Source organism: Chanodichthys erythropterus, chromosome 8 (assembly GCF_024489055.1).
Source record: "Chanodichthys erythropterus isolate Z2021 chromosome 8, ASM2448905v1, whole genome shotgun sequence".
Classification (NCBI taxonomy): domain Eukaryota; kingdom Metazoa; phylum Chordata; class Actinopteri; order Cypriniformes; family Xenocyprididae; genus Chanodichthys; species Chanodichthys erythropterus.
In genome coordinates, this window is record NC_090228.1 from 2,389,232 (window position 1) to 2,406,134 (window position 16,903).

The following is a 16,903-nucleotide window of genomic DNA, read 5'->3' on the forward strand; positions in this document are numbered from 1 at the left end:
AGTGTTGATAAAAGAGAATGCATAAAGGTTTTTAAAAACAGAGTCTCGGTTCTTTCTTTTGATATATTGCATGTTCAGATACAACAAAATGTTCTGGGGGCCATGAAAGTTTTGTGAAAATGATTAAATAAATAAATAAAATGCTGGCACTGGATGGAAACTTTAAAAATAAAAAACGCTGTTGGGGAACTAGTTCAAATGTATAGTATTTATAAATAATTGAATACCTCCTAGCTTTTGTACTATCTTTAAATGTAATTTCAATGTTTTTATTGTAATTAGGTGAACTAATAAGGTCACTCACCTCTACTAAAACCAAGATGTACAGCTTAAATAACACATTTTTGTACAAAAAATTAACTTAAGTGCTTTGACCAAAATAGTAATAAATTGAATAAAAATATGAAATAAATAATTTTTCTGTATCTCCTTAATATCTCTAGGGTCATAAATCAGAAGCTCTCTACAAAAATGTTCCCATTTTTGAAGAAAAAAAAAACTAACCCTGTACATTTTTCACAGTTTCGCTTGCATGAAGGGAACACGACCGCAGCCGAGCATGACAAACAAGAGCTTCACTAGCACAGCTCTCTGCCAGCTTTGGGATTTTTGCAGCATGCGGCCATTTCTCACCGATGCTGTCAAGATGTGAGACTCTGCCTGTGAGGCCACATACAGCGTGCCTGTGGCTGCCTGTTGTACTGCTATGAGAACAGATTGAGAAGAGGGTTTCATGCCGGCATTTTAAGAGCATGACTGACAAGTTTGTTAAGGTACATGTGTAAAATTGCATATTAAAGAGTGATATATTGCACAATGTAGAGAGCGGAGAATCAAATCAAAGTTACCTTGATAATTTGGGATAAAACAGTGAGATTTAGTATGAAAATGTGCTGTAACTCTTCTCCACAGCCCAAAAAGAGCATCCATTCAAAGTAAAACAGCAAAATATGACTTAGATTCAAAACAATAACACATGACAACCCACTTTTACACATAAACAACTCTTATTTGGTCAGTCATATGCGGTAAAGCGAAAGGATGTGATTCAGAAGAAGAACTAACGATAAGAGTAAAAGTCTGCCAAACCTTGTGCTGATCTTGGCTGTGTAGCACCTACAGCTCTGCAGATGCTCTTAAAGATTCCCAATGTAAGAAATGAAGATTGAGTGGTGCAAACTTTATTGGGCTCAAACAGCAAACCACAGCTCCTGGTAAGCAGACCAAAACACAGCTGCTCATTTCAAATGCAAAGTCTTAAAGGCATAGCAACATAAAGAATAGCCTATTATGCCCTTTTTTAAAGGGCTCATGAACTGCATTGTTTTATTGTTTTATAATGTTTCCTGGGATGCACTTATAATGTTAGTATGCTTTTTAGATCAAAAAGCATTTTATTTCACTCTTTGAATGCTATTTTTTAAGGGGCGTGTCTGCTGTGAGACTTCAGTGTAAACGCCCACTGCTGTGATTGGCTGACATCTTTGCAAATTAAATTGCTAAATTACTCTCTCTGAAACCTTTAGCATGTATTTACTATTACAGCTCTCAAGGTTAACTAATCATGAAAAGTGTTGCATTACATTTAGATCTACGGCATTATATTTAGACCGTGGCATGAAAGGTTGTAGTGATGATCATTGTAGTCGATCAAGGGCATGTTGTTGAGCTCATGAAAGCAGTGATCTCATCAATGTAACTCAATTTCTGCACTCTAACGAATGCTTTCATCATAACTAACAGTGCAAACACGACGTTACTAAGAGAATCGTTGAATAAAACATCAGTTTTGGTGCGAGTCCAGAATTCAGTCACTGATAAACTCACGCTTTTTGATTGACAGCTCCAGTCATTGTAAAAGCAGCGTTCTTTGATCGCTTTTATATAATTTAATCATTGTTTAAATAACAGATTATTTTAATCCTACTGAGAGAAACAATGTGAAGTTGAGCGTTTAGTCACTGGTTTGATTTACTGACACACAGACAAAGATCATCTGACTGTACATGAATCATTACATATCGGATCAGGCATTAGAATGAACACAGTTACTGACATGTTGCATTACTGCCGAGTCCATATCATAGAAATCTGTTTGCAAAGCCTGCGCCAAATTGCAATTTCGAAGAAATTTAGAATCACACCAGTGGGTGGGGCTAATGTTGCAATGATAAAGTAGGCATTGATTTCTTCTGTGGAGGCAGCGTTTCACTTATCTATGATAGGCACATTCCGGTACAAGTCATTCGATGGGTCTGGTGTCAATAAAAGCTTTTATTGGACTAACAAGGACGTTTTTAGTTCTGAAACTTACAGGATATTCTTATAGTTACATATCAAAAGCTCAAGAAAACAAGTTGATTTCTCAATTCATGACCCCTTTAAAGTCTTGATTTTTGGCTCTACTAGAATAGGTTTTCATGCTTGAATGTTCAAAAACATATTTTTCTTATTTTGCAGCACCTCTCTTTGCAGTCTGTCAGTAACACTCGGTTTAGTTCCTGTCTCTATGAAGCCCCTCCTTCTGAAAAGCACAATGTGCTCTGATTGGTCAGCTGGAGCAGTGTGTTGTGATTGGTGAAGCGTTTCGAGCGTGTTTAAGAAATGCCCCGCCCCTTACCTTAACCGCTAGTTTCAACACACTACTAACTCAACTAGGCCCCGCCCCTTTATTTTGCATATGCCTTCAGCAGGAATTATTTAAATGAGGAGTATTGTGATGTAAGAAAACTCGAAATTACGATGGAGGCGTTTCAGGGAGTTCAGAAACACTGACACTGATAAAGAGAATAACTCCTGCTGGAAGGACTTTGTAACACTGCAGAGCTTTTTCATGATCAAACAAGCAAAATTACACACTAAAGAGAGTTGAACATGTAAAATAGCATAATAGGGCCTCTTTAAGTCAAGGTTCAAAAATGCAGTGAAAAATGATTATGAAACACTAAAAGTCACAAGCATTGACATTTGAAATAATAAAAGTTAATGATGGTTTTTAGAAGAAGGCAGTGGTACAGTACGCTTTGTATCAGGTACCATGTGTGTGTTCACGTGCCGTAAAATCCCAAGTGCTCCGATCGTAATTAACCAGATGAAGCACCAGTAGCGCTTCCGTCTCGATAGAATTCGTGGAAATGCAATGATTGACAGCTATGACATTTCTGACAGCTCGTGTGTCCCAGGTGTGGTGTATTTCTAAACATTATGGAGTCATTCATATGTTCACTGCCTTGTACCGAAGCCGAGGGAGAGAAATCACAAAGCTGTGAAGAAATAACAGAACAACAAGACTGAGGATCATACTAGCACAACTAAAACACTAGACTGAAATTTCATAAAGGATGAGATCAAATTTGAAGTGTTAAAATCGGCATGAAATGGAAGCTGTGATAGTCTTTTGTTCTCTATTGTGATGCATATCCAAGTGGAACGGCTTCTCAAACAAGAACAAATGTAGGGCGGGGCTTGATTTGGCCGTGGGGAATTGATTGGATGGTTGTGGTTTGCTATTGGCCTATCCCATGTGAGTGCCACCCTCGTTATCAGAGAAGAGATGCTACAAGAGGGAGGGGAAGTTATTCTGATTCAAGATTATGTGGAACATAATGAAAAAAAAAAAAAGTGCACAGATATTTTAATAAATACTGCAATATTGTATATATCGTTTTTGAGAAGTTTATGTTTTTGGTTCACTATAAATTAAATGGTGTATAATTGTGCATGAGAATCAACACATGATGTGCCGTGTAAATGCTGTTGTATTAAATAGATGCAAGCAAAACAAAGGCCAATTTCAATTGAGCATGCAAATAAATACAATGAAGAATACACTATGCAAATAAAGTAATTAATGTTGGTTAGATATCAAGTAAATGGTAGATTTTTAAACTTTAATCCTAAATCTATAAAAAAAACTAAAATAGATATCAACATACCTTTGAGATGAATTCATTCCTGAATATTGAGGAGAAGAAAAAGACGGATGACAAGACAGTAACTGCAGTGTTTTGCATGGGCTTTTGGAGCATCTCTCATACATAAGTTGCTCTTTCACGCAGGTCCCCCGGAGAGATAATGTCTCATATAACTGGCAAAATATATCATACGTTTATATTCGGGTGCAGTTGTGTTGCTATTTGGCAGCTGGAAGTCTGGAGATTAAACTTATTTCCCGCCTCATCCTCCTTTGGGGACGGCCATTCTAGGTCTCGCAAACAATGAAGCGGCGCTTCCACTCGAAATAATTCTGTTTTTTCACTGTTGCTAAATCTTATTAGGCAAAACTAACACACACGAAAATAGCTTTTCACGTGTCGGGAAAGAAGCAAAGTTGAGGAAGAAACACAGAAAGGAAAAGATAAACTTATCTGAATTCACAGTTCTCTGCTTGGGAAAACATTTCGACTGGAATAGTTTTGAATCATGGACGTATTTAGACTAGAGTATCATCATGGTTTAGTTATAGTGCAGTTTGGGATTAAAAATCATGATGCTCATTATTGCTTTTTTTTTTTTTTTTGCATCTTTTTGCAAGTCTGTCTATGTAAAAATTTGGTTGTAAAACCAAAAGGACAAATACTTCAGTAACAAAAAGGGATGCAATCGACATCTGGTTCAGATCAATTTTAATGTTTTTTTAAATAAATATTTTACAGAACACCTAAAGGGACATGGTAATGGGAAAAAAATATGAGTTGGGAGGAAAAATATATATTTCAGTACTTTTACATTCTTTTGCTAAAGTTTTGCATTCCCCAGAGAAGCTTTGCATTCCTTGGCATAGAACTTCACAAAAGCATTAAAATATAATTTTTTCCTCCCATCCTATATTTTTTCCATCACCATGTCCCTTTAGGTGCATGGTGCACCTCTGCAATTGTTAATATAAAAATATTAACAAAATATTAATAAAACAAATATTAAGAACCAGATGTCGATTGCATCCCTTTTTGTTACTGAAGCATTTGTCTGTTTCATATCAAGCAGTCAATTCAAGTGTGAAAACGGTCTTCCAGAGGAGAAAATCCAGCGGAGATCAAGGTCTAAAGACACAACAGTTCTTTGGCTGCCATGGCAACCGCATCCCTCCAAAACACGAGTTTGTTGATTCTGGTCTTACCTGAGACGACATCTGCCTCTGTACTTCCCGAATGACATATCTAAGCGCAAGCGAGGCAGACAGAAGGAGAGAGAGATGGGAGATTGGATGTTCTCTGAATCTCGTTTGTACGGGGGGCGAAGTAATTGAATTAGCCTGGTGGAGATAGCAGGGATTAGCGCTTCGGAAGCGGCACGGGGCAAACCAACAGCCTCGAGTCTCACTCAACACCTGCTATATCATCCACAGAAGCGGGAGGCGGTCGTGCCATCAGCGCTGTGCTGTCAGGCAGGACTCAAGACAAGGTCGTCTCACACAGAACAGGTCCTCACTGCTGGATATATACTGTATGCAGACACGGACCTGCACCTGGAGAAACAATCTCAGTACTCATCAAAGCTCTGTCAAGTGGGACAAGGACGGAAAAGTTAAAAAACAAACCCTTTCCAAGATGATCATTTGATAACCAGCACAGTAATTGATAAAATTGAGGACAAGGCATTCCAGTAAGTGTAATAGCAGATATGAGAAGCTCATACGCTGTCAAATCCAACAGTTGGTCTAAGTAGTTAACTTCACTTCATGTCTTAACGTAAAAATCTAGCAACCTGTACTATTCACATTGATTGGTTTGAGTGCCATTTTGTCAGGCAAAAAAAGGCAGGGCAATTCTTAATAGACTTTTTACTCATTTCGAAAAGTCATCTTGAATGTTGAATTGTCAATACAACTTTGAGATAACATCACATAAGCTGACTTCATAAATTGATGTTGATTTTCTTAAAATCTTTTGTTTGAACTCACCAGTATGGTGATCAGTGTTCCGGTTGGTTGGGCACTTAGAACTTCATTTATATTGCTATAATTCCCTTCCTATTGTTGCAGTGATTCAACAAGAAATCAGTTTTTTTGGTTTCAAAGGAAGGCAAGTAATAAATAGGTTGCTTTTAAAAGGTGACTTAACTTCTAACTAAACCATTACCATGTCTATTTTTCATAATGAATAATGAACTTTTAAAATGTTATTGTTAACACTTGTCATAAACAGCTTGTGAAACTTAGTTGAGCTGATATAATCTCTCTATATTTGTGAAATATCTTGACATTGACCAAGCTTGAGACACACAGACTTCAACATTCAGCATGCAAAACACAACAATTGTAGCTGTACTAAATTATCAAGCACTCTCTACAGTTCTTTTTTAGTTACTAGAACCTATTGTAAGTGCTATGCATACTATTCGTATTTCACTTTACATAGTTTTTGAAGGCAATCAGTTTGCATGCTTTTATTTAAGTAGGTCTAACTAATTACATTTTATAGTACATTATATATAGATAATTATTATAGCTGTAAAATTGATGCATTTCCAGTGTAATGCCTTTATTGGCATCAATGGTTCCATAAAGAACTTATTGCGAAACCCCCTTTTGGAACCTTTAAACAAACAAACAAACAAACAGATTCTTTTTAGGATTATTATTTCATAATCAGCCCAGTTGAGTATATCTATCGGGAATATTAATGCTTTCATAGTTTTCTTAACTATACTACTTTTTGGTATGTTCGCACCACAGGAACTGGGAATGATTTTAGATATAGGAACGTCTTTTGAGGAAATAAATTAGCTTGCAGAGTAGGGTCTAACCCAGCACAATCAGAGCTACCAGTAGCATAAGGGTTTGTTGATTGGAATGCATGTCATCCGAAACACAGTTTACATATACTTACTACACAAACCTACTCCACAAACCTGGAAAACACATATGGACCGATCCCAAAGTCCAGGCACTTCTCAACCGATCACAGCATCCTCCATCCTCCAGTTGTTGAAGGCCATGCTTAAATGACTTTGCTGTCGGCAGGCTTTCGTCACCTCAGAGTTCCCACTGGCCATGCGAATGCAACCAGGAAAATGGCCCTAGGGGGAAATTTAGTTATCGGGGGACCGTCCTGGTGGCTATTACTATAACTGAATTCCTGAAACTACCCGGTGCAAAAGCCTCTAATGGCACAAGACATTCCAGAAGGTTTCATAGCAGAAATGTGAAGCTCATATTAGAGGTATTTTAGCAGTAAAATGAATGCATTTCCAACATAATTCCTTTCAGGGGGATTTTTTTCAATGTAAATGTATTGTTGAGTGTATTCCTAAGATTAACAAGTAATATTATCACACTAGTCTCATGTATAATGTTTAAGTCTTAAGGCTATTTTGAAACAGTGCAGTATTTTAATGTTGATCCCACATTATTTGACCAGTGAATTTAGCTGACTTTTCCAGTTTTATGCAGTTTTAAATCAGTTTTATATGAAACGCATGTCCAAAAGCACAAGATAAACATATATATATATATATATGTTTATCTTGTGCTTGGCTTTAAGATTTTTCAGGTCACAATTTTACAGACCCCTAAAGGGACATAGTGGTGGAAAAAATTTGGGATGGGAGGAAAAATATTTTTCAAATCTCTCGCAAAGCTTTTGCGCTCTCTCACAAAGATATTTGGAGGGAAATTAAACAGGAAGTGTTTGTCTGAAGTCACAAAAGGTTTTGCAAGAGAACGCAAACATTTGTGAGCGCGCGCAAATATCTTTGCGAGAGAGCGCAAAGGTTTGCGAGGGAATGCAAAGTTTATCGGGAGAATGCAAAAGTTTTGCGAGAACCCCCCCCCCCCCCACCACCATGTCCCTTTAGGGCTTCTGTACAATTTCATAACATTTTCAGGTTGTATGATGATGGTAATTCTGCCCTCTGCAATGCCTTGCTCATGCCAAACATTTTTCTGTAGTGAAAAAGACTATACTCAACCTGAAACATCCCCAAACATATTGGGTTTACATGGGATAGACATCTGCAAAACAGAGTTTGAGTTTATTTTTAGACTGTGTTGGTGATCAAATATGAATGAGTGAAACGAGAAACAAATCTCACTGTCAAATACGCATCTAACAACGCTACACATTTGCAAAACATTCCTTTATTATAAATAAATCTTCATTTTTTTTGGTATAAAAACTAGCATGCTTCAACCATGGCATTTTACAGCTTCACAACCCCGCGGTTACGATTCAGTCAGCCAATACAAGACACGTCATCTCAGAATGCAGGTTTCTGACAAAGTGGGACAAGAATGAAAAAATCTGCACAACCACAAAAATACAATAACAACAAACATAGTTTGACTCTGGTAGTTTTCATATATTTTCTCTTTTTTTTTACATCCACATTTCCAAAGTTTACCGTGAATGTTTCCATCTGCAGAATGCTTACACGATTTTTTGTGGAAAGTTATTTTTTTTTGTATGACTGCAAGCCTGCACCTTCAGTTTTGTGAGTGTGTGCGTGTTCACGTGTGTTCATGGCAGGATCGGTAGCTCTTGATCGCAGGATAGCAGTCTCACTGGAAGGTCCCGTAAGTCCGTTCGTCTCCCAGGATGCTGCGGGTTTTAGATTGATGCAGAACGGTATAAAAATCTCATGCTCAGATGCCCGTTTCTGGTCCATTTGCCTGTCAGCGCATGTCACATGACAGACGTCCTGCTTCAGACAGGGCCCCGCCCTCAGCTCTGCCCACAGAGAGGGTCCCTCTTCAGATGGCGTGATTGCTGTAGCTGACGTATGTTGTTTTGGTGGATGATGCTGCTGGAGAGGAAAACACATTAGAGAATCACATCCACTCTCACTCGACTGCATGTGCATTATCTGTTTAGTCGAACATCTTTTAGGTGGCCTTATCTATTGTTTTACGGTCACTGCTCTTATGCAGTTTTATATACGTTTTTCCAAATTTTGCCTTTGCCTACTGAATTAGACAAGTTTTGATTTGATTCTTGCCGTTTTGGCCAATTTTATTTAGTGAAGAGAATGGGGAAATGCCAGTAGTGGTGGAGATTTTGATTCATTTCAGTGAATCTTGTGAATTTGTTCACCAAAAAGATTCATTCTGTAACCCTTTCTGTAGGTTTCATTGTGAGTCCACCTTATTTGAGTCCATCTTTTCAATAAAGAAATGAACAAAAACACCATGACAAACTAGTGAGTCCTGACAAGATATGATGCTCAAAGAAACAGAAAAATCTGTTAAAGCTTGTCTAGTTGGCATATCATTAAGTGTCAATAATATTCTTATGCAAATAAGTTTAAATTTGACATAGATTTTGTTTCTTTGTGAATGAATCAGTGTTTTTGAACGAATCTTTTGAGTGAACAAACTGGTAATAAAAGTGGCAAAAAAGCCAAGAATCATATATATATATATATTTATTACAAATTTTTTAGTTTGCATATCATTTAACGTCAAATTTCTTATAATGCAAACAAGTTTAAATTGCTGTTAGCATTGTTGTTTTCTTTGCGAATGAATCAGTTTTTGAACGAATCTTTTGGTGGCAAAATTGAAGAAAGAAAAGTCTAGTCTAGTCTGACAAATATATTCTCACGCAAACAAATTTACATTTGGTTGGTAATCGAATCAGTGAATGAATCAGTATTTTAAAATCTAACCAGTCATATTTTTCTATTACTCTTAATTATTTTAATTAACAATAAGACTTGTTTAGGTTGTGAAAGACAAATCTGTTAAATGAATGATTCAATGATTCATTCATAAGACACTCATTCATAACACATAACACATGTCATATACAGACAAACATTACGCCTACCTAATGAAGTGACAATGCAATGTGAGAAAAGGGTACAGAACGAATCATTTTGATGAATGGATTCACAAGATTCATCAAAATGAATCAAAATCTCCACCACTACTGGCTGGTGTAATTTCCTGTTCCCTTGTACAAACAAGTGAACAAAACAGTCACAAAAGTGAATGGAAAGAACAAAAAGAAGAAGTTTGGGAAAAAAAAAAAAAACTGTCTAGTTTGACAAATATATTCTCACCAAGTTTAAATTTGGCTGGTCGTTCTTGATGAATAAATCAGTGTTTTTTAAACAAATCTTTTGGTTTAAAATTTTTCTATTCACTTGAATCTCTCCTTTTAATAAACACTCTTAATTATTTTAATTATGAATAATAAGACTTGTTTGGGTTGTGAAAGACAAATCTGTTGAATGAATGATTCAATGATTCATTCATAAGACATAAATAGACAAACATAACGCCTACCTACTGATGTAATGATGTAATGTGAGAAAAGGGTACAGAATGAATAATTTTGGTGAACGAATTCAAAAGATTCGCTGAAATAAATCAAAATCTCCACCACTACTGGCTTTTTCCCATTCCCTCCTCCCAATCCTCTCTTTACTAAATAAAAGTGGCGAAACGGTCAAGAATCAAATAAAAAAGTTGTCTAATTTAGTTTTGGGTGATCTTGATACTGATACACAAGTTGTGCTTTAATGTTTCAGAAGGCAAAGCATCACCCACCGCACAGAACAAAGTAATTGGCTTGATGACTTAAAATGGGCTTATTTCCCCTCAAAGCCTTGGAACACTTCTGAGTGATTAAATTTTCAACACTCCATAATCCTGCACTTTGCAGAAAAAAAAAAAAGAAAAAAAAAAAATCAAAAAATCAAAAAGAGCCAAAAAAAAAAATGTATCAAGCTGGCAAATAACGCAGCTAGTCGGATATGCTAATCAGACTGGGAACATTGATGCCACACTTTACTTTGCCTGTCTACCCCCGGCAATCATCCCAGCAGGAAACGTTTGGTCTTATAACAAGACTTGTGTTTGGTTAAGTCTACCAATCTGTACTAAACAGCTGTTCAACACACAGATGGAACATTTACCAAACATCTGGAGGAAAAACAGAGATAAATGTGATGCTAAGAGAGCAGAAGTAGAGCGCAACAGTGACCACAGCAGCCTTGGATTATCAAAGCATATTTCCTATTAATTTTCTACATTTAAATAAACTTCAATCAAAAGCTTTAAGCCTTGAACTAAACCAACCAGCTCCACAGCATTTGATTCAAAGCCCAAAATGATTTGAAAATCAGAAAAAAGCTAATTAACATCTTTTATCCTGTAATGCAATGGGAATTCATTTAATCAGTCTTGGTTTTTGTGTCTTTCTAATGCAACTTGCACTGGGTAGGTGGCCTCCTAGCCTTAAAAAAATGATGGTTAATCATTCATTTGAATGGGATTTTCTGGTCTACATGGATGAAATACTGACTGTTGGTCTCCATGCTCTCACAAAGCTCGGTCTTCACTTCCCCGTTGGGCCGGTCGCTTCCCTTCTGCACTAGTTTTCCTGACATGGTGGCGGCAGTGACGATAGCTTTGAAGCTGCGCTTGCGTTTGGGAACGTTCTGCTCCGGGTGGAAGATGATGATATAGACCTTGGGCATGTAGAGCATCCCCAGAGACACAGATGCGCTGAGGCTGAGAGAGATGGTGAGGGTGGTCGTCTGGATGTACATCTGAAAACAACATGCAGCAAAGAGGGAGGGTTAGGAGTTAGTCAGGTCATGACATGAGCTTTGTACCATTAAAGCATCCAGCAACAATCCTCCTCATTATAAACAAAGCATTTATATAATCAAGCTCTAAAAATGGCTTGTTGTGATGTTGCGGGTTCGGTGACGTCACATGAGCATAGAATAGACCCTTTTTCACATTTCCAGGTTCTTCACAAGCGGAAGTCGTCATAGTTGGGTAAACTTTGATAGCGCTGTGAATGAGAGACTTCATTAAATACATTTTTTTTGTGCTTCTGTTTGCACAAATATAGCAAATGAAAAACTCCACAATAGTGTTTTCGTAACTTTCAAAATGAGGCGAAAAAAAGAGAGCGATTGATAATGGCAGACAGAAGAGAGAAACATGTCATTTTTGCCGTCACTTCCACAGCCGCTGAATTAGAAACAAAAAGACTATAGAATAACACAAGATGCGTCACTCGATTTATTATGAATGTGAGAAAGTGCAACGTGCAAAATGGCGGAATAAGTCCAGCCTTCGCGTCATCGCGTCACTGCAGCGGCCGTTAGAAGCTCCGGTTTCTATAGAAACAGTCAGACTCGCGCCTCCGAAATGAGGCAAGAGAGACGCGCATTTAGGACTGCGCATGCGCATTAGGTTGATCCAGCCTTAAAAATACCGTTTTTTGTCATGATTCAAGAGTTTAGAAAAAAAAATTATGAGACAGTTGTTGTCAGATTTTATTGGTGATTTCAAATATGAAATTTAATCGAAAGCTTGGCAAACAGCTTTAGAGAATTCGATGCTGCCGAGTGAAATGACTTGATTAGAAACACCTTCACAGCAGTTTTTTTATTTTATTTTATTTTTTATTTGATGCAACGGTAATATAATACTAAGTATAGTGTTATAAATGTACATACATAAAAAAAAAATGAAAGTATAAAAAAATGGCAGGATTTACGATATTGATGACCGTTAAAACGCCACAGGCCCCGCCCACTAGCGTTCAGTCTGGCGTTACACTGTCGCGTCAAAAGCAAATAGAAGCCATTAAAATCTCAGACGCTGTCTACACTGATACAGTAAACAGATGTGTGTTCAGTTTACTAAATATGCTTGAGTCTGTCGACAACAGGACAATTTCGAAGATTAAAAGAGCGTTTGCTTTGATGCGCCCAGTTTAAACTGCTCGTCTCTGTACAGACTTCAGAAGGATCCCAGCGTCAGAAATTAGTGGATGGTTTATTTCAGAGTCGTTCATATTTAACGGCTCTGGTTTATTTCAATGTCATCCCAGATGTCGGAGGATTATATGTCCCCCACCCCCACCCGGAGCATTTTGTTTTGTAAATGACTGAGGCACAATGTAATGGAGAGTTTGCAAAGAAACTTTTGTTGACAGATGAAGCAGCCGACTCTATTGGATCTGACAGCAGCTGCATCACAAGTCGTAAGTAAATTATTTCATTATGCTTCGTCTGTAAATATGTTATATAAATATGTTAAGTTATATGAATAATGTTTTCAAAACACGTAGCGATGGGCGTCGATACTTTTTATCCATGCAATGACATTAGCCAATCATAACAGTGGCTGTTTACTGAAAAGCCACGCCTTAAAAAAAAAAAAAAAAAACAGAGGCAGAGGCTCAAGGTTGAAAATAATCGTTTTCTGTGTGTGTGTGTGTGTGTGTGTAAAAAAAAAAAAAAAAAAAAAAAAACATTATAAGTGAACCTCAAGGTAACGTTACATATTAAAATAATTTTAAAAAATCCATGTCATGACCCATTTAAACAGGAGAGTTTCTGGGTCACTTTGCACAATAAAAACACCTTCAGAACTATAACAGCTGTACAACAAAGTCATCCAAAAACATATTTTTATACTAAAATGAAGTTTCAGACAGATTTATCAGTGATTCCATTTGAGAAACATATTTCTTTTACAATAAATAACATTTAACAAGCTATATGCTCTCACAAAACCTGCCAGGAACATATTTCACACTACAATCAAATGACTGAAATAAGACATTATATTTTGCTAAAATATTTTTATATATAAATATATTTTCATGATAATTGAGCAAACCCCACCCACTGCCTTTAATTAATTCTAATTTAAATAAAAATAATAAAATAATTGAAAATAGCAATACAATAATTTTACAGTATTACAAAAAATAATGAGAAAAATCTGAAATAAGTTATCTCTCGACATTGAAATAAGTTATCTCTCTCTCTCTCTATCTATCAGGTATGAGATTGACCACAATACATGACACATCAAATCCATGAATAAAATAAAAAATATAACAAGTTTCATTACTACAATTAGGGGCCAAAAAATGATTTCTGACCTAGATCATAAAAACTCGTTATAAATATGCTCAAATTAAAGAACACGTCTGGATTAGTTATTGACCAGATATTTTGATCTTGACAAGGTTCCACAGAAACCCTCAGACCGCCCCACTCACACACACACACACACACACACACACACACACACACACACACACACACACACACACACATTGGTTTTTGTGAATTGTGGGGACATTCTATAGGCGTAATGGTTTTATACTGTATAAACTGTATTTTCTATCCCCCTGCACTACCCCTACCCCTAAACCTAACCATCACAGGAAACTGTGCACATTTTCTCAAAAAAAACTCTGTATGATTTATGAGCCTTTTGAAAAGTGGGGATGTGGGGTAATGTCCTCATAAGTCACCTCTTTTTGTAATACCTATGTCATACCCATATCATTATACTAATTTGTGTCCTGGTATGTCACAAAAATGCGCGCACACCATAGACTGTAAAAAAAGATGGACGACGCGACGCCGCTTCCTTCCATTGTATTGAACTGAAGCCAAAATGGGCTGATGAATGGGCGCTGACGCAATACGTCAAAAAAAAAAGTTTGGAGCCTGGTCATGCGCAAAAGGAATCGTCAGTTGAGCCGGAGGCGGAGTCGCGATATCAAACTTCCGCCCAGACGACTGCGTCATCATTCATGTATTTTAAATAGACTATAAAAATTATACACAATTTAAAAGTCTACCTATGAAATAATAGGCTATTCTGTTTCTAGAGCAATAATATTTTTGAAACAGCAAATTCAGTAGATAAAATCAATATAATATGCCACTAGAAACAACTCTAAATCGTCAGAAATGGTCCTGCCATTTTAAATCAAGTTCAACTAACGTTACAGGAGATCGATTGCTGTAATTATCATTAGTTTTGTCCTGCTAATTATTATTTTATACCCATAAAAATAATAAGTAACTGCCAGATAACGATCACCTGCTTTTTCCCAACATGGTTAACATTAGGTGTGTTATCTTAACTAATAACATTTATTAATTAGCTTATAACGCCCACATTTAATGTTACAGAAAAAAAGTTCAGTGATCCGTCAGATCCTGTAGGTCGGTTAGTACAGTTTATTGCTGAACAACTCATTTTCTTGGTGTTAAATAACAAAGAAATCGAAAATTAACAGTTAGTTAATACATCTTCAATCTCCCCTCGAAGCTCCGACAGTCGTCAGACAAGCTGTCAATCAACTTCGAATCATGACGACACGCCCCGTTTTTATAGCATCAAATTGCTAGCTAAAATCTAAATCATCACAAAAACGAACAATTGAATATATATCAGTGTGATAACAACTACCTTAAATGACCAAAACCATCTTTCAGAAAGTTTTATTTGAAGCATAATTTATTTTTAAGTTTTCACTGAAGTCTCATTCGACTGCATTGAGAGGGCGGGGTTTATGACCTGTACTGCATCCAGCCTCCAGGGGGCGATCAAAGAGCCCGTGGCTTCACTTTTCAGAACGTATGAGAAACACCCGGCGCACACATACACTCGAACACACATCATGACTTCTCAGATGCTGGAAGTATAATTAGCAGCTGATAAGGACACATGCTCACACTCAGAGACAGATTTACAACTTTCCTTAATTACAATTTAAAAAATGAAAGCTCTTACTCAATTAACAGACATGAGCACATACAACACACTCAGTCCTTTGAACACACACACACACACGAACAGAAGAAGAATCTTCAAAGGCTAAGCACTCATGTGTATCTGTCTCCAGCAGGGGGTAAAAATCACAGAGAATGACTGCTAGCAGATGGCGAGACACGCTTGAGTCCAAACCAATGCAAAAACGAAAGACAGATAATAAATGTGCAAATGTAGAAGCGTGAACGTCCTGTAATGAAAAGCATTGGTCAGGGAGCGGCTCCAGCCTCCCGCTGATCCCTGATCTGTAACCGGGCTGGACTAGATGGCATTTGTGTGCTAACATGTTCAGAGTGATGATTAGTCCTATTTTGAAGACAATCCACTGGGGTAAATGCTTAGTGGCTTTTACAGAGCGAACGGAAACAGCTGCTGCTGCTGCTGCTGGAGGAGCAAGATCCCAAAATAAAAATCCAGAAGGAGACAAGCTAAGTGGTCATTCCACACTAGCTAAAGCCTAATACAGAAAGTAAAACTGTTGCTAAACCTAGTGAGCTGCCTTGCAGATTATTGCCTACATAGCCAGCAGGTTTTTAAGTGAAATCGAACCAAAATCTCAAATAACCTCATTAATAAAGAAAATAAAAAAAGAGCATAACTGCTCAAACATTTGGATTCAGGAAGATTGTGGTGTATGGGTTGTTTGCACATGACGTCACAGCAGCAGCTCGAATGAGTCTGGAGGGCAGGGACTGATTTTTCAACACTGTAAAAAATGACAGTAAAAGACTGTAAAAATGCTGCAGTGAAAAACTGGCAATTGGTTTACAGAAAGTTTCCGTACTATATACGGTGAATAACTGTAATAGATCTAACGGTACATTTAATGTAATTTTACGGTAAAATACCGTTAAATTCACAGTTTTTGGAAGTGAAAAATAACAATTCATTGCAAAATTTACAGTGGAAAAACCGTAAATTGACATTCCCACAATTCCCTGTGTGACACTTCACATTTGATATTCGTTGAAATAACTCTGTTTCTTCTTAGTTTTTCTCATTTTTTTTTCTAATCAGTTATGTACATTAGGGTTTTATGTTCCCATTCAGTCGGTCACGTTCGACGTACGTCGGACAGACCGACGAATAGGAATCTCGCTAGAGAGGCCAATCTACTTCGAGTGTAACTAAACGAGCCAATGCACATTGGCATGCAATCATATGCATCAGCTGCTCGCCTCGCAGCGCGGGTATATAATGAGCAGCAGGTGCGTTGCATCTTCAGCTTTTCGCTTCGGAGCCGAACGGTGTTTGTTCCTGTTCTCTGCAAGCGAGTGTCTGCTAGAAGACGAGTCAAGCTTTTGGTTGAACTTCTCTTTTCCGAGTGCGGGCGAACAGCACAGCAGCGGGGTC

At 37.3% G+C, this 16,903-nt stretch overlaps 1 protein-coding gene across 3 annotated transcripts in view; it reads right to left on the minus strand.

Annotated features, from left to right (window-relative positions):
* Positions 1 to 8,692: 8,692 nt before the first annotated feature.
* grm8a (glutamate receptor, metabotropic 8a) overlaps positions 8,693 to 16,903 on the minus strand; it is a 225,392-nt gene continuing 217,181 nt past the window's right edge. Inside the window, exons 9-10 of one of the 3 annotated variants that reach the window (XM_067391411.1) lie at positions 11,250 to 11,496; positions 8,693 to 8,745 (exon numbers count right to left, since the gene is read on the minus strand). In XM_067391411.1, coding sequence (XP_067247512.1) covers positions 8,693 to 8,745; positions 11,250 to 11,496 — 300 coding nt within the window. Of the gene's footprint in view, positions 8,765 to 11,249; positions 11,497 to 16,903 lie in introns of all 3 variants that reach the window. The other 2 variants (XM_067391413.1, XM_067391412.1) reach the window with 2 other exon arrangements.